The 15,174-nt window shown below is 50.8% G+C and overlaps 2 protein-coding genes and 8 non-coding genes across 10 annotated transcripts; 8 read left to right on the top strand and 2 right to left on the bottom strand.

Annotated features, from left to right (window-relative positions):
• Window positions 1-513: 513 nt before the first annotated feature.
• LOC111567277 (uncharacterized) lies at window positions 514-4,872 on the bottom strand. Its single transcript, XM_055007967.1, has 11 exons — window positions 4,450-4,872; window positions 3,917-4,365; window positions 3,503-3,827; window positions 3,359-3,416; window positions 3,171-3,302; window positions 2,201-2,767; window positions 1,871-2,095; window positions 1,470-1,792; window positions 1,061-1,319; window positions 742-972; window positions 514-653 (listed from the first exon to the last, which is right to left on the bottom strand). The coding sequence occupies exons 1-10, from the start codon at window positions 4,870-4,872 to the stop codon at window positions 779-781; spliced, it is 2,955 nt and encodes a 984-aa protein (XP_054863942.1). The 3' UTR covers window positions 514-653; window positions 742-778.
• Window positions 4,720-6,761, bottom strand: LOC129348078 (uncharacterized). Its single transcript, XM_055007463.1, has 7 exons — window positions 6,233-6,761; window positions 5,969-6,159; window positions 5,648-5,866; window positions 5,462-5,556; window positions 5,284-5,370; window positions 5,151-5,169; window positions 4,720-4,841 (listed from the first exon to the last, which is right to left on the bottom strand). Coding segments are annotated over exons 1-6 (606 nt in total). The 5' UTR covers window positions 6,245-6,761; the 3' UTR covers window positions 4,720-4,841; window positions 5,151-5,167.
• Window positions 6,762-8,317: 1,556 nt separating this feature from the next.
• Window positions 8,318-8,424, top strand: LOC129348215 (U6 spliceosomal RNA). The gene has a single exon (XR_008600689.1). It is a non-coding gene; the product is annotated as a U6 spliceosomal RNA (small nuclear RNA).
• A 650-nt stretch (window positions 8,425-9,074) lies between these two features.
• Window positions 9,075-9,181, top strand: LOC111586114 (U6 spliceosomal RNA). The gene has a single exon (XR_002747935.1). It is a non-coding gene; the product is annotated as a U6 spliceosomal RNA (small nuclear RNA).
• Window positions 9,182-9,831: 650 nt separating this feature from the next.
• On the top strand, window positions 9,832-9,938 carry LOC111586116 (U6 spliceosomal RNA). Its single transcript, XR_002747937.2, has one exon. It is a non-coding gene; the product is annotated as a U6 spliceosomal RNA (small nuclear RNA).
• A 650-nt stretch (window positions 9,939-10,588) lies between these two features.
• LOC111586127 (U6 spliceosomal RNA) lies at window positions 10,589-10,695 on the top strand. Its single transcript, XR_002747945.1, has one exon. It is a non-coding gene; the product is annotated as a U6 spliceosomal RNA (small nuclear RNA).
• A 650-nt stretch (window positions 10,696-11,345) lies between these two features.
• On the top strand, window positions 11,346-11,452 carry LOC111586120 (U6 spliceosomal RNA). The gene has a single exon (XR_002747940.2). It is a non-coding gene; the product is annotated as a U6 spliceosomal RNA (small nuclear RNA).
• A 650-nt stretch (window positions 11,453-12,102) lies between these two features.
• Window positions 12,103-12,209, top strand: LOC111586112 (U6 spliceosomal RNA). Its single transcript, XR_002747933.1, has one exon. It is a non-coding gene; the product is annotated as a U6 spliceosomal RNA (small nuclear RNA).
• Window positions 12,210-12,859: 650 nt separating this feature from the next.
• LOC111586111 (U6 spliceosomal RNA) lies at window positions 12,860-12,966 on the top strand. Its single transcript, XR_002747932.2, has one exon. It is a non-coding gene; the product is annotated as a U6 spliceosomal RNA (small nuclear RNA).
• Window positions 12,967-13,616: 650 nt separating this feature from the next.
• LOC111586128 (U6 spliceosomal RNA) lies at window positions 13,617-13,723 on the top strand. The gene has a single exon (XR_002747946.1). It is a non-coding gene; the product is annotated as a U6 spliceosomal RNA (small nuclear RNA).
• Window positions 13,724-15,174: the final 1,451 nt, after the last annotated feature.

Genomic DNA, 15,174 nt, shown 5'->3' with positions numbered 1-15,174 from the left:
TATATTTATTTATATATATATATATATATATCTTAACCTGTATTTAACCCAAAATAATTTTAATGAAAAAAAAATAATTTTAGTCCCCTTTCTCCACTGGAGGCCTCCTCATATTCTCCCTCCACTCCTCTACAGTCATCCCGCCGACAGCTGCACAGTACGACACACCCGCAATGCGTGTGTGGCCAGTGTCCAGCCGTTTGAGCTGGCCACGCTTACTGCAGGTGTACTGTGCAGTCTGCCGGCGGGCTTTAGTCCTTGGTGGAGGGCCCTTTCCCGCAGCAGCAGCCGCAGCAGCCGCCTCGGCTGCCTTCCTCTTCCTATAAGCCGTCGTCCTCGGCAGCTGAGTCAGTCCAGCAAGAGGAGCGGCTGCAGGAGCAGAGCCGATGGCTGGAGGATGCTGATGAGGCGGTGGAGGATGCTGATGAGGTGGTAGAGGAGGAGGAGGAGGAGGAGGGGCTGGCTGACCTCCAGCTGATGGTCCAGGCTGCTCCTCAGGTCCAGGGAACAGGAAGGGCTGTCCCTGTCCCACCTGCACCAGGGACAGCCCTTTGGCAGCAGGGAGAGGCTCATCTGCTACTGCTGGAGCAGAGACGATGCCAGTTCCCTGCTCCAGCACAGTCCTCTCCCAGGCCTTCTGACGACGTGAGAACCTGAAACACACAAAGAGACTTTAGGCTGCTGGGTTTTCATTAAAATAAAACAAATCATAGATAACAAGAGCTTCATATCTGCTCTTACCACTGAGACAGGGTCCTCTGGATGGTGGTCTGAGCCATCAGACGCGGGCACACCAGCACTGCCTCTCTGATGGCCACGTAGTTGGTGAGGACCAGGGACCACCGGGTCTTTGGGACCCCACCGACACGGGCTGTGGCGGGGTGGAGACGGCAGAGCTGGCTGCAAACGGCCTCGACCAGGCGACTGGCGCTGGACCAGTTTGCAGGGCCCGCGTTCTGTCCGAGCAGGCAGCTAGAAGGTAGTGAAGGATGAGATGGTTGTTACTGTACAGGACTGGAGCGGACGGTGGTGGAGGAATGGCTGTTTTAAAGAGACCTACCATTGGAGACTCTCCTTTCCAGGACAGGAGGCGTCCTCCCCTTCACTGCCTTGAACCGCCCCGTGGGCTGCCTCTCCTGGTGTCTGGCAGGGTAGACGACTCGGCGCTTGTCGCACTCTGGCAGGCGTTGCCAGAGTGCAATGAGCCTGTCTACCCTGCTGTCAGAGAGCCCCTGAAGGTTCCGGATCTTCACCAGGGCCTGGGCCAGCTTCAGGACATGTTGGTATCCTGGCTGACCATCAGGACCCTGGATCTCCTCCTGAAGAACCACAGGGGGACAAATGTAGAAATTGAGAAGCAGAAAGCATAAAGTGCTGTTAAATAGTTTCTCCAAGGTGCTTTTTATTTAGATGAAGAAACCGAATCCTCTGCTGTTACATTACTGGTGGTTAGTAGCTGCAGAAGTTACCTCAGAGTCAGAGGAGTGTGGGGCAGCCGGAGTTGGTCCTTCAGGGGCCTCAGGAGGGGCGTCCTGGTCAGGGGCGGCCGGACAGGATGGCTCAGACCTGGGTGCGTCAGCTGGATCACCTGACCGGGCTGCTGCCGCTGTGATGGCGGAGGGGGGCTCTGGCTCGAAGACCGTGGGGTCCCCGACATCGTCCTCGAACCCCTCATCCGCCTCCTCCAGCGCCCGGATGGCAGCAGCCTCGTCCGGAGCGTCAGGGTCCAGACTGACATCCTCAAGCACACGTCCGGTCTGCTGGTACAGGTACTCCACCCCGATGAGCTCACCTGAGACAAAGCATAAGGAGGGTCAGACTCACCGCTCCAACAGCTGACATAATGACGGAGTGTTTTCATATCATCTACCTGTGTACGCAGCAGGCCTGGTGAAGTCCTGAACCATGTGAAGGCCAAGCACCCGTTGGCTGTTCTGGTTCAGGATGTGCTTGAGGTGGCCACAGTAGGAGCGCAGAGACGCCACTTGCTCCTCAGCTGCAACCGGAGGTGCAGCTGCTGCTGCTCTGTCCTCATTCCACCTCACCAGTCCATCAACCAGGAACGCCTGGAAGTATTTGGCGCTGGCACTCGTACCTGACAAAACAGATTTTAATTCAGACATTAAGTGTACGGTATTAGCACACGTCATACACTCACTACATAATGTTTCTGTATTGCAGGCTGAGAGACAGGAGTTACCTGGGATGAACCGGTGGAGGTGGAGGTGGAAGGACTCCAGGGACGTGGAGCCCCTGGCGCAGCGATAAACCGGCAGGCTGACCCTGCCCTTTGTCAGCCTGCCGGTCTGGGTGTACAGCTGCACCCCCGGTGGGTCCTGAATGCAGCTGAGATGGCGTCTCTGCGTCTTCCAGATGTCCTGGATGCGGAGAGCGTCTAGCAGCGGGATGTCCAGGGTGTCGCGTCCGGCCGGACCGCCGAAGGTGTCCAGGAGGTCGTTGATGAGGAGTGCGGTCTCCTCGGCCCCACGCGTCCGCCGACGACAGTGGAGCCTCCACTTCTCCTTGGAGATCCTCCGGATCACTTCGGCATCCGTCAGGCCGACCATCCCGTGCTTCCCCTCCAGCTCAGACCGCTTGGCCTCAGCGAGACGGCGGGCATCTCCAGAGTCCACCTCGAAGATGCAATGAGACAGCTGCCTCATGAAAGTGGGGTAGAGCTGGTGAGACTCAGTGGTGACACCTGATGCGGCGCTTCGCATCAGGTGTCCAGCCAGATGTCCAGCCTCACCAGCAGCTGTCCCCACTCCTGTGAAACAGAAAAAAAAAAAAAAAAAAAAAAACAGAATTAGAATTACAATAGCTTTATTGTCAAATACATGGCATGCCGAAAATAGAAAAAGCTTCCACTGGACGGTGCATAACAGCAAGCAGTAAGTATTAAAATATCAACATTAAATTAGAAAATCAAATGTATGTATGTATGTATGTATTTATATAATGATAATAATAATATTAATAAAACCATATTTAATAAGACAACATCAGAGTTGTAATTATCTGTGAGGTGGTTAGAATTTAAAGAGTTTTTATGTCCAATATGTTCTAAATGCTCAGAACAAAACCTGTCCTGACTCTGGTCTATGGTCACGTGGGTAAGGAACATGAATGATGTCTGACTGTCAGGAGTCACATTAATCTCAGGTACATACTGGAAATAAGGCAGCTGTCTTGGACACGCCGTCTCGGCTGCAGCAGTCCCGGTCTACGTAGATGAGCTGGGGGGGAGCTACCCCGGCGTGCTGGTATCGCCTCATCTATCCGGCCGCCATGCAGGACAGGCCCTCAGAGCCCTCTGAGGAGGTGAGGACACTGATGAGGACCTGCCCATGCTCGTTACCGACGTTGGTAACCCACGCGGCCGTGTCCGAGGCGATACCTGCGAGCTTCTTCGTCACCTGGACGGACACAGAGACGCACAGGTTTCAGTGAGTGACACACAGGTTTCAGTGAGAGACACGTCAAACAGATAAACTTCCTTTACCTTCTTGGTTGAATCCGTCTTCAGGATGGATCCAAAGGTGGATGTGATCCTGGCCTTGTACTCCTCCAGCCGCATCAGGACGTCATAGCCGTAGACCGTCAGCAGCCACTCGGCTGACGGCAGAGGGGGCATCTGGGGCGGTGGTGGAAACTGCCCCCTCACGGAGCACAAGGCCAGGAACTGCTCGCACACGCCGAGGTAGTGGATCGCTCTCCGCATCCAGGAGTCAGCGTGGGTCTCCCGCAGGGTGTTGCACAGCTGAGTGGCACTGTTGCCAAGAGTGCGGGACTTCAGCTGTGCAACCACCCTCAGGTCACAGGACAACCTGCAGCAACAAGCAGCAGCATCAGTCTCAGTCTCAGTTTCATCCATGTCCAACATGCAGGCACACAGTGTGGTTAAACTGGCTCTTACCTGTACGTGAGTACAGCAGGAAATTGGCAGCTGTAGGTGTGTGGCAGCTGCCTGATGATGCCCTGTGACCAGCCTCCGACCTTCTTCTTACATCGACGGCACTCTAGGTACTCAGTGGCCATGAGATACCAGCCGTCGATGTCCAGGACCCTCCGGATGGTCCTGTACAGCCCAGCCTTCATCATGGACCCTGTGCATGAAGGCTGGGGGCATGTCAGCTGCAGACGCCAGATCCTGTGTGGCATCCACAGGAACAGCCGACATGCGAAGAAGGGGTCGGGGGACGCGGGAGGCTGACTGTAGACCGGCCGGGTCTGGGGAGGGTACCACCAGAGGTTCAGGTCTCCGATGAGCCGTGGCCTCCCCGAGCTGTCCCTGGAAAACAGCACCCGGCCGATCCACTGCTGCTGCTCTGCAGTGAGAGCTGCTCTCCAGGAGTCAGGGAGCAGCTAGAGAGAGAAAAATCAAACAACTTCAGCACCTGGGGAGCAACACAACACCTGACAGGCCACACCTACTGTCTGACAACTCACCTCAGCACTGCCAGCAGGTGGAGGGGGTGGTGGGGCAGCCATCTGCCCCGTCAGTGCAGGTGGTGGTGGTGGTGGTGGTGGAGCCTGGACCCGTGGGGCAGCCTGGACCGCTGGTGGTGGAGCCTGGACCACTGGTGTAGCCTGGGCTGGTGGTGGAGCCTGGGCCAGAGGTGGAGCCTGGACTGGTGGTGGAGCCTGGGCCAGAGGTGGAGCCTGGGCCAGAGGTGGAGCCTGGGCCAGAGGAGCATGAGGCTCCTGTGAGGCCTCCAGCATCTCCTCATCAGTGGGCTCCTCTGGCCCTGCTGTTTCTCCATGTTGCCCCCGTGGCAGGGAGGAGGTAACAGGAGGTGGAGGAGGAGGGAGGAGTGAGAGAGGGGCCTGTACTGCTGAGGCTGCAACAGAAATGTACAGTTTTAGTTCCATGAATGGAGTTAAGATGAGTTGAGGTTAAGGACCACAGCAGGACGGTTTACAGAATCAGAGAGACGTGATGAAAGCTAATTACACCGACGGCTGGATGCAGGCAGCAGCTGGAGGAGGGGGGGGGGGTTATGCAGGTAAAGAAAAGCGGGACGGAGGAGAGGTGTGTCTACAGGTGATCTCATTAGTAAGGATGATTCAGGTTATGAGCAGCATGGCAGTTAGTGATCTGTGATTAACCCACAAAGACACCAGAAAGTTCTAATGTGACACTGACTTACTGTTTGGTTTCCAGTTCTTCTGTAATTCAAAAACATTTACAAAGTAGAAGGAAAAGACAAGTCAGCATGTATTCAAAGTTTCTGTTATCACCAACATGTTCCAGGTGTCAGTCTGTCTTTAATGAGTACTTACACTCCTCTACGTCAACTACTGCCTGGACCAGCTCTTCATCTGTGGGGTCCTCGGGTGGTTTTGAGGAAAGAGCTCGTCTGGAGGAGGCTGCAGTGGAAATACAGAAACATGAGGTAAACAGTGAGAAAAACAAGTAAAGTTTAACTCTGTATTTCACTGAGGCTGAACCAGAGCTCACCTGGAAATGCAGGCTTAGACACCACCAGCTTCTTTATCTTTGCCCGCATTTCCACCGCAGAGAGAGAACGCCGGCCAGAGACAAAGGCTGCAAATCTGAAACCGAACCACACAAGAAATATAAATATTCCTTCAAAAAAACCCTCAAAGATCACCAAAGTCAAACATCAGCAAATGAAACACATACTGGGATGCAGCTCTGGGACCCTGCGTCGAAGCCGAGACAGAGGCAGAGCTGCTGCTGACGGTGGAGGAGGTGGAGGTCCTGGTAGCGGTGGTGGTGGCAGCAGCAGCAGCAGCAGCAGCAGGGTTCCTCCTCTGTCTGTCTCGGCTTCTGACGTAGCGGACGGCGTTCTCCATCTGCGTGCCTGGAGCTGGCGCCTTCCTCCTCAGGTAGTTGACGAATCTGCAGATGATAAAGGTCCTCAGGTGACTGAGATCTTCACTGATCATCCAGCAGATGTTCTATCATGACAGAATCTTTAAATGTTTTACGGTGAAAACATACCGGATCTTCTTGGGGTCCTCAGTCTCGTACAGGCTCTGCAGGGTCTCAAATTTGAAGTCACCGAAGCCAACAAGGGCCTGTCCCTCCTGCCCAGGCTGGAGGGACTTCACCCGGGCCTCCTCAAACGCATTGTGGAACCTAACGGCTTCCACAAAGTCCTGGTAGTCTGAGGAGTACCGGGTGAAGGCATCCTGCAGGTCCACAAACCAGAATTAGAGCTGCAGTCAGAATGTATGTCACAATAAATCAGGTCCAGTCATTCACCTTGTTGGCCATCAGCGGGGACTGAGACCCTGTCCTCTCTCGCTCCTTCTGGTGAGAGGAAACCAGATTAACGGCATAGCCCACGTCGTTCTCCAGGAGCCAGTGGAAGGTCTGGCCCTGGTACCGGCCGAACTGGACCCTCCACCGGCTCAGCACCAGGGTGGCGTTGGTGACGTCGCCACCCTCGGAGACGACGTGGGCCCGGGCCTCCTCCTCCACCTCTGGCCGCTGGTCTGGCCCTGTAGCCGGCCTGCCGGGGCCCCAGAGCCTGAGCCTCTGGCGAGGCCTTCAGCAGGAGGGTCCCGTTAGGGGCCCTTTTAAAAGTTGGATGTTCCATCTAAGCAAAGAAAATGAAAATTAGCAGAGAAATGCAGCAGCACTGAAAGATTACTGAGAACAGAAAATCGATGAAGGACACCAGTGAGGACAACTTACTGTTTACAAAGATAAATCTGAGCTCAGTTCCTGTAAAGAACAGAAAACTCTTCAACCAGTTTATCAGACATCTATTTAGATTACTGACAACTTTACACATCAACAGTCTCTCATTTTATATATATATATATATATATATACACATGTATACACACACATATATATATATATACACATACACACATCTATCTATATACACACACACACACACACACACACACACACACGCATATATCTGTTCTTCAATGTTTTTCTATATGTACATTCAATACATATACACATATATACACGTGCGCACATGTACACATATATACACGTGTATTTCACACATATACATATACGTAACCACATACATATACACATGTAAACATGTTACTGCTTATTTATTACAGTCATAAAACCTCACATTAAGCTGTTTAATCTAGAGAACGGACATCCCAGCATGAATGTTAGCCAGCTACCACAACACACGGAGAACACGATATGATGCTACGCTAATACCACACGATGAAAACATCACATCAGTTTGTGACACGAAGTCACGACTTTTCCACCATTATTTTTACATGTCCAGTTCAAAAACATACTACGGTACCTCAGTGGGATGACAGTCAATCAAACTCGTGATTTTTAAATAAGTTTTGCACAATTACGTCGTTAAAATGACAGAAGATGCTGCGGTACTTACAGTAGATTCGGCGAGAATACACTATTGCGCAAGTGCGGCGCAATGGTGCTTGGGAAGTCCCGAGGGCACGTGACCTAATTGGAACAACCGGGCTATCCGATTGGGTGCCAAAAACTCAACAGCAGAGATTGGAACGAGCGAGCGATGTGATTGGCCGAGCGGAAACAGTAGTAAGCGGGTCGCACTCAGCACCATGACAGAGGAGAGGGTGCCCGGGAGTACAAGAGGAAATTGGAACAATTGGAACAGAGAAGATTGGGAATTTATAGGCGAAAGGATGACACGCAAATTCGTGAAGCGGTTCTCATTTTCGTGGAACTTTAAAAAATCCCTCTGCATTTGGATTGAACTCAGCTTGAACTGCGTGAAGGACTTGAAAGTGCTTGGGCTTGAAAGTTTGACAGAAGATGGCAGAAGATATACATAAAGTAAGATTTTCAAGAACGCCCCCAGGGCACGTGTGGGCATGACGCAATGTCAAACTTGCCCTTTCTTCATCCAGAAAGCGTAGTGAATCTGTCATCCTGGGCATCAGCCTGTGTTAGTTTCCCCTGCTGGATCTTGCACATGCATGACTCACCATCTCTGGGCATTTCCCAGGCGCTCCCTATTTTGGATTCAGTGTGAACAATTTTCCACAGTGTGTCTGACACTGGAGCAGATGATCAAGCAAACCCATTGTCAGGTCAGACATCCACACAGTTCCCTTTGGAAATGTGGTCGGTGGTGAAGTAAAGCTTTGCCCGAAAGTTTGTCCTTTAGACTGAGGCCAAATGGGCCTCGCCTCCCCTCCCCCTTTCTCTCATCTTACCCCGACTGCCCACCCACAAAAATCAGCCCTTTTTCAAGTGCTAATTACTGGAGCTGTCTATCATGGATGGTAGCGCCTTCAGCTGCCACCACCTCCAGCTAGTCTTTCCCCCAGCAGGGTATATGAGGGAAGGCCCTTCCTCTGGGCAAATGTGCTTGCTCAGGCAGCACATATAATAAATTGGAATCGATACAGAGAAGATTAGCATGGCCCCTGCGAAAGGATGACACGCAAATTCGTGAAGCGGTTCTCATTTTCGTGGAACTTTAAAAAATCCCTCTGCATTTGGATTGAACTCAGCTTGAACTGCGTGAAGGACTTGAAAGTGCTTGGGCTTGAACGTTTGACAGAAGATGGCAGAACATATACCAAAAGTAAGATTTTCAAGAACGCCCCCAGGGCACGTGTGGGCATGACGCAATGTCAAACTTGCCCTTTCTTCATCCAGAAAGCGTAGTGAATCTGTCATCCTGGGCATCAGCCTGTGTTAGTTTCCCCTGCTGGATCTTGCACATGCATGACTCACCATCTCTGGGCATTTCCCAGGCGCTCCCTATTTTGGATTCAGTGTGAACAATTTTCCACAGTGTGTCTGACACTGGAGCAGATGATCAAGCAAACCCATTGTCAGGTCAGACATCCACACAGTTCCCTTTGGAAATGTGGTCGGTGGTGAAGTAAAGCTTTGCCCGAAAGTTTGTCCTTTAGACTGAGGCCAAATGGGCCTCGCCTCCCCTCCCCCTTTGTCTCATCTTACCCCGACTGCCCACCCACAAAAATCAGCCCTCTTTCAAGTGCTAATTACTGGAGCTGTCTATCATGGATGGTAGCGCCTTTAGCTGCCACCACCTCCAGCTAGTCTTTCCCCCAGCAGGGTATATGAGGGAAGGCCCTTCCTCTGGGCAAATGTGCTTGCTCAGGCAGCACATATAATAAATTGGAATCGATACAGAGAAGATTAGCATGGCCCCTGCGAAAGGATGACACGCAAATTCGTGAAGCGGTTCTCATTTTCGTGGAACTTTAAAAAATCCCTCTGCATTTGGATTGAACTCAGCTTGAACTGCGTGAAGGACTTGAAAGTGCTTGGGCTTGAAAGTTTGACAGAAGATGGCAGAAGATATACCAAAAGTAAGATTTTCAAGAACGCCCCCAGGGCACTTGTGGGCATGACGCAATGTCAAACTTGCCCTTTCTTCATCCAGAAAGCGTAGTGAATCTGTCATCCTGGGCATCAGCCTGTGTTAGTTTCCCCTGCTGGATCTTGCACATGCATGACTCACCATCTCTGGGCATTTCCCAGGCGCTCCCTATTTTGGATTCAGTGTGAACAATTTTCCACAGTGTGTCTGACACTGGAGCAGATGATCAAGCAAACCCATTGTCAGGTCAGACATCCACACAGTTCCCTTTGGAAATGTGGTCGGTGGTGAAGTAAAGCTTTGCCCGAAAGTTTGTCATTTAGACTGAGGCCAAATGGGCCTCGCCTCCCCTCCCCCTTTCTCTCATCTTATCCCGACTGCCCACCCACAAAAATCAGCCCTCTTTCAAGTGCTAATTACTGGAGCTGTCTATCATGGATGGTAGCGCCTTTAGCTGCCACCACCTCCAGCTAGTCTTTCCCCCAGCAGGGTATATGAGGGAAGGCCCTTCCTCTGGGCAAATGTGCTTGCTCAGGCAGCACATATAATAAATTGGAATCGATACAGAGAAGATTAGCATGGCCCCTGCGAAAGGATGACACGCAAATTCGTGAAGCGGTTCTCATTTTCGTGGAACTTTAAAAAATCCCTCTGCATTTGGATTGAACTCAGCTTGAACTGCGTGAAGGACTTGAAAGTGCTTGGGCTTGAAAGTTTGACAGAAGATGGCAGAAGATATACCAAAAGTAAGATTTTCAAGAACGCCCCCAGGGCACTTGTGGGCATGACGCAATGTCAAACTTGCCCTTTCTTCATCCAGAAAGCGTAGTGAATCTGTCATCCTGGGCATCAGCCTGTGTTAGTTTCCCCTGCTGGATCTTGCACATGCATGACTCACCATCTCTGGGCATTTCCCAGGTGCTCCCTATTTTGGATTCAGTGTGAACAATTTTCCACAGTGTGTCTGACGCTGGAGCAGATGATCAAGCAAACCCATTGTCAGGTCAGACATCCACACAGTTCCCTTTGGAAATGTGGTCGGTGGTGAAGTAAAGCTTTGCCCGAAAGTTTGTCCTTTAGACTGAGGCCAAATGGGCCTCGCCTCCCCTCCCCCTTTCTCTCATCTTACCCCGACTGCCCACCCACAAAAATCAGCCCTCTTTCAAGTGCTAATTACTGGAGCTGTCTATCATGGATGGTAGCGCCTTTAGCTGCCACCACCTCCAGCTAGTCTTTCCCCCAGCAGGGTATATGAGGGAAGGCCCTTCCTCTGGGCAAATGTGCTTGCTCAGGCAGCACATATAATAAATTGGAATCGATACAGAGAAGATTAGCATGGCCCCTGCGAAAGGATGACACGCAAATTCGTGAAGCGGTTCTCATTTTCGTGGAACTTTAAAAAATCCCTCTGCATTTGGATTGAACTCAGCTTGAACTGCGTGAAGGACTTGAAAGTGCTTGGGCTTGAAAGTTTGACAGAAGATGGCAGAAGATATACCAAAAGTAAGATTTTCAAGAACGCCCCCAGGGCACGTGTGGGCATGACGCAATGTCAAACTTGCCCTTTCTTCATCCAGAAAGCGTAGTGAATCTGTCATCCTGGGCATCAGCCTGTGTTAGTTTCCCCTGCTGGATCTTGCACATGCATGACTCACCATCTCTGGGCATTTCCCAGGCGCTCCCTATTTTGGATTCAGTGTGAACAATTTTCCACAGTGTGTCTGACACTGGAGCAGATGATCAAGCAAACCCATTGTCAGGTCAGACATCCACACAGTTCCCTTTGGAAATGTGGTCGGTGGTGAAGTAAAGCTTTGCCCGAAAGTTTGTCCTTTAGACTGAGGCCAAATGGGCCTCGCCTCCCCTCCCCCTTTCTCTCATCTTACCCCGACTGCCCACCCACAAAAATCAGCCCTCTTTCAAGTGCTAATTACTGGAGCTGTCTATCATGGATGGTAGCGCCTTTAGCTGCCACCACCTCCAGCTAGTCTTTCCCCCAGCAGGGTATATGAGGGAAGGCCCTTCCTCTGGGCAAATGTGCTTGCTCAGGCAGCACATATAATAAATTGGAATCGATACAGAGAAGATTAGCATGGCCCCTGCGAAAGGATGACACGCAAATTCGTGAAGCGGTTCTCATTTTTGTGGAACTTTAAAAAATCCCTCTGCATTTGGATTGAACTCAGCTTGAACTGCGTGAAGGACTTGAAAGTGCTTGGGCTTGAAAGTTTGACAGAAGATGGCAGAACATATACCAAAAGTAAGATTTTCAAGAACGCCCCCAGGGCACGTGTGGGCATGACGCAATGTCAAACTTGCCCTTTCTTCATCCAGAAAGCGTAGTGAATCTGTCATCCTGGGCATCAGCCTGTGTTAGTTTCCCCTGCTGGATCTTGCACATGCATGACTCAACATCTCTGGGCATTTCCCAGGCGCTCCCTATTTTGGATTCAGTGTGAACAATTTTCCACAGTGTGTCTGACACTGGAGCAGATGATCAAGCAAACCCATTGTCAGGTCAGACATCCACACAGTTCCCTTTGGAAATGTGGTCGGTGGTGAAGTAAAGCTTTGCCCGAAAGTTTGTCCTTTAGACTGAGGCCAAATGGGCCTCGCCTCCCCTCCCCCTTTCTCTCATCTTACCCCGACTGCCCACCCACAAAAATCAGCCCTCTTTCAAGTGCTAATTACTGGAGCTGTCTATCATGGATGGTAGCGCCTTTAGCTGCCACCACCTCCAGCTAGTCTTTCCCCCCGCAGGGTATATGAGGGAAGGCCCTTCCTCTGGGCAAATGTGCTTGCTCAGGCAGCACATATAATAAATTGGAATCGATACAGAGAAGATTAGCATGGCCCCTGCGAAAGGATGACACGCAAATTCGTGAAGCGGTTCTCATTTTCGTGGAACTTTAAAAAATCCCTCTGCATTTGGATTGAACTCAGCTTGAACTGCGTGAAGGACTTGAAAGTGCTTGGGCTTGAAAGTTTGACAGAAGATGGCAGAAGATATACCAAAAGTAAGATTTTCAAGAACGCCCCCAGGGCACGTGTGGGCATGACGCAATGTCAAACTTGCCCTTTCTTCATCCAGAAAGCGTAGTGAATCTGTCATCCTGGGCATCAGCCTGTGTTAGTTTCCCCTGCTGGATCTTGCACATGCATGACTCAACATCTCTGGGCATTTCCCAGGCGCTCCCTATTTTGGATTCAGTGTGAACAATTTTCCACAGTGTGTCTGACACTGGAGCAGATGATCAAGCAAACCCATTGTCAGGTCAGACATCCACACAGTTCCCTTTGGAAATGTGGTCGGTGGTGAAGTAAAGCTTTGCCCGAAAGTTTGTCCTTTAGACTGAGGCCAAATGGGCCTCGCCTCCCCTCCCCCTTTCTCTCATCTTACCCCGACTGCCCACCCACAAAAATCAGCCCTCTTTCAAGTGCTAATTACTGGAGCTGTCTATCATGGATGGTAGCGCCTTTAGCTGCCACCACCTCCAGCTAGTCTTTCCCCCAGCAGGGTATATGAGGGAAGGCCCTTCCTCTGGGCAAATGTGCTTGCTCAGGCAGCACATATAATAAATTGGAATCGATACAGAGAAGATTAGCATGGCCCCTGCGAAAGGATGACACGCAAATTCGTGAAGCGGTTCTCATTTTTGTGGAACTTTAAAAAATCCCTCTGCATTTGGATTGAACTCAGCTTGAACTGCGTGAAGGACTTGAAAGTGCTTGGGCTTGAAAGTTTGACAGAAGATGGCAGAACATATACCAAAAGTAAGATTTTCAAGAACGCCCCCAGGGCACGTGTGGGCATGACGCAATGTCAAACTTGCCCTTTCTTCATCCAGAAAGCGTAGTGAATCTGTCATCCTGGGCATCAGCCTGTGTTAGTTTCCCCTGCTGGATCTTGCACATGCATGACTCAACATCTCTGGGCATTTCCCAGGCGCTCCCTATTTTGGATTCAGTGTGAACAATTTTCCACAGTGTGTCTGACACTGGAGCAGATGATCAAGCAAACCCATTGTCAGGTCAGACATCCACACAGTTCCCTTTGGAAATGTGGTCGGTGGTGAAGTAAAGCTTTGCCCGAAAGTTTGTCCTTTAGACTGAGGCCAAATGGGCCTCGCCTCCCCTCCCCCTTTCTCTCATCTTACCCCGACTGCCCACCCACAAAAATCAGCCCTCTTTCAAGTGCTAATTACTGGAGCTGTCTATCATGGATGGTAGCGCCTTTAGCTGCCACCACCTCCAGCTAGTCTTTCCCCCAGCAGGGTATATGAGGGAAGGCCCTTCCTCTGGGCAAATGTGCTTGCTCAGGCAGCACATATAATAAATTGGAATCGATACAGAGAAGATTAGCATGGCCCCTGCGAAAGGATGACACGCAAATTCGTGAAGCGGTTCTCATTTTCGTGGAACTTTAAAAAATCCCTCTGCATTTGGATTGAACTCAGCTTGAACTGCGTGAAGGACTTGAAAGTGCTTGGGCTTGAAAGTTTGACAGAAGATGGCAGAAGATATACCAAAAGTAAGATTTTCAAGAACGCCCCCAGGGCACGTGTGGGCATGACGCAATGTCAAACTCGCCGGATCGATCCCTGGCCGCGGCGCCGGTTCGAAACGGCCGGTCCGGAACGAAACGGCCAAAACGAACGGTAACGGGTACGGTGCCATCGCGTGCGCGTGGCGGTACCGGTACACGCACAGTATAAGTCTGAAAAATACTGCACCATTATACTGCAGTATAAACACACACACACACACAGTTAAAATTACACATAAATTATACATGTATTCTGTATTTACTGATATACATGTACTCTTTGTGCACTCTGTGTATAGTAATGTACACTCTGTGTGTAGTAATATACTTGTGCACTCTGTGTGTAGTAATGGGCACTGTGTGTGTGTGTGTGTGTGTGTGTGTGTGTGTGTGTGTGTGTGTGTGTGTGTGTACTAGGATACATGTACTCAGATTTATTTCTATAACTCCATAACTCTACTAACAGACTGTTTCCCTCTAGGAGACCTCATGTTCTAGCTGATAGATCCTGATGCTCAGATTGACCTTTGACCTCTGTGTTAATGTGTTTTACTGAGCCGCTGAAGTTCAGATGTCCTCAGTGTGATGGAAATAAACAACAGGAAGAATCAAGATGCAGATGACATTGTTTTTATTTAATAAATTCCATTTATATATATTTATTTATATATATATATATCTTAACCTGTATTTCACCCAAAATAATTTTAATGAAAAAAAAATAATTTTAGTCCCCTTTCTCCTCTGGAGGCCTCCTCATATTCTCCCTCCACTCCTCTACAGTCATCCCGCTGACAGCTGCACAGTACGACACACCCGCAATGCGTGTGTGGCCAGTGTCCAGCCGTTTGAGCTGGCCACGCACGCTGCAGGTGTACTGTGCAGTCTGCCGGCGGGCTTTAGTCCTTGGTGGAGGGCCCTCTCCCGCAGCAGCAGCCGCAGCAGCCGCCTCGGCTGCCTTCCTCTTCCTATAAGCCGTCGTCCTCGGCAGCTGAGTCAGTCCAGCAAGAGGAGCGGCTGCAGGAGCAGAGCCGATGGCTGGAGGATGCTGATGAGGCGGTGGAGGATGCTGATGAGGTGGTAGAGGAGGAGGAGGAGGAGGAGGGGCTGGCTGACCTCCAGCTGATGGTCCAGGCTGCTCCTCAGGTCCAGGGAACAGGAAGGGCTGTCCCTGTCCCACCTGCACCAGGGACAGCCCTTTGGCAGCAGGGAGAGGCTCATCTGCTACTGCTGGAGCAGAGACGATGCCAGTTCCCTGCTCCAGCACAGTCCTCTCCCAGGCCTTCTGACGACGTGAGAACCTGAAACACACAAAAAGAC

The sequence above is a fragment of the Amphiprion ocellaris genome, chromosome 23, assembly GCF_022539595.1.
Source record: "Amphiprion ocellaris isolate individual 3 ecotype Okinawa chromosome 23, ASM2253959v1, whole genome shotgun sequence".
Taxonomy (NCBI): Eukaryota; Metazoa; Chordata; class Actinopteri; family Pomacentridae; genus Amphiprion; species Amphiprion ocellaris.
This window is presented reverse-complemented; position numbering and strand designations above follow the sequence as displayed.

Bases quoted from the DNA above. Each gene is read 5' to 3' on its own strand.
- LOC111567277 (XM_055007967.1), bottom strand. From the start codon at position 4,872: ATGGAACTAAAACTGTACATTTCTGTTGCAGCCTCAGCAGTACAGGCC. The intron at 2,768-3,170 runs GTATGTACCTGA...TCTGTTTCACAG, and splicing joins AGACAGCTGCCTTATTTCCA to GAGTGGGGACAGCTGCTGGT. The intron at 2,096-2,200 runs GTAACTCCTGTC...CTGTTTTGTCAG, and splicing joins CCTCCACCGGTTCATCCCAG to GTACGAGTGCCAGCGCCAAA.
- LOC129348078 (XM_055007463.1), bottom strand. The intron at 5,867-5,968 runs GTATGTTTTCAC...TATCATCTGCAG, and splicing joins GAGGACCCCAAGAAGATCCG to ATTCGTCAACTACCTGAGGA. The intron at 5,371-5,461 runs GTGAGCTCTGGT...TTTCCACTGCAG, and splicing joins GTCTAAGCCTGCATTTCCAG to CCTCCTCCAGACGAGCTCTT.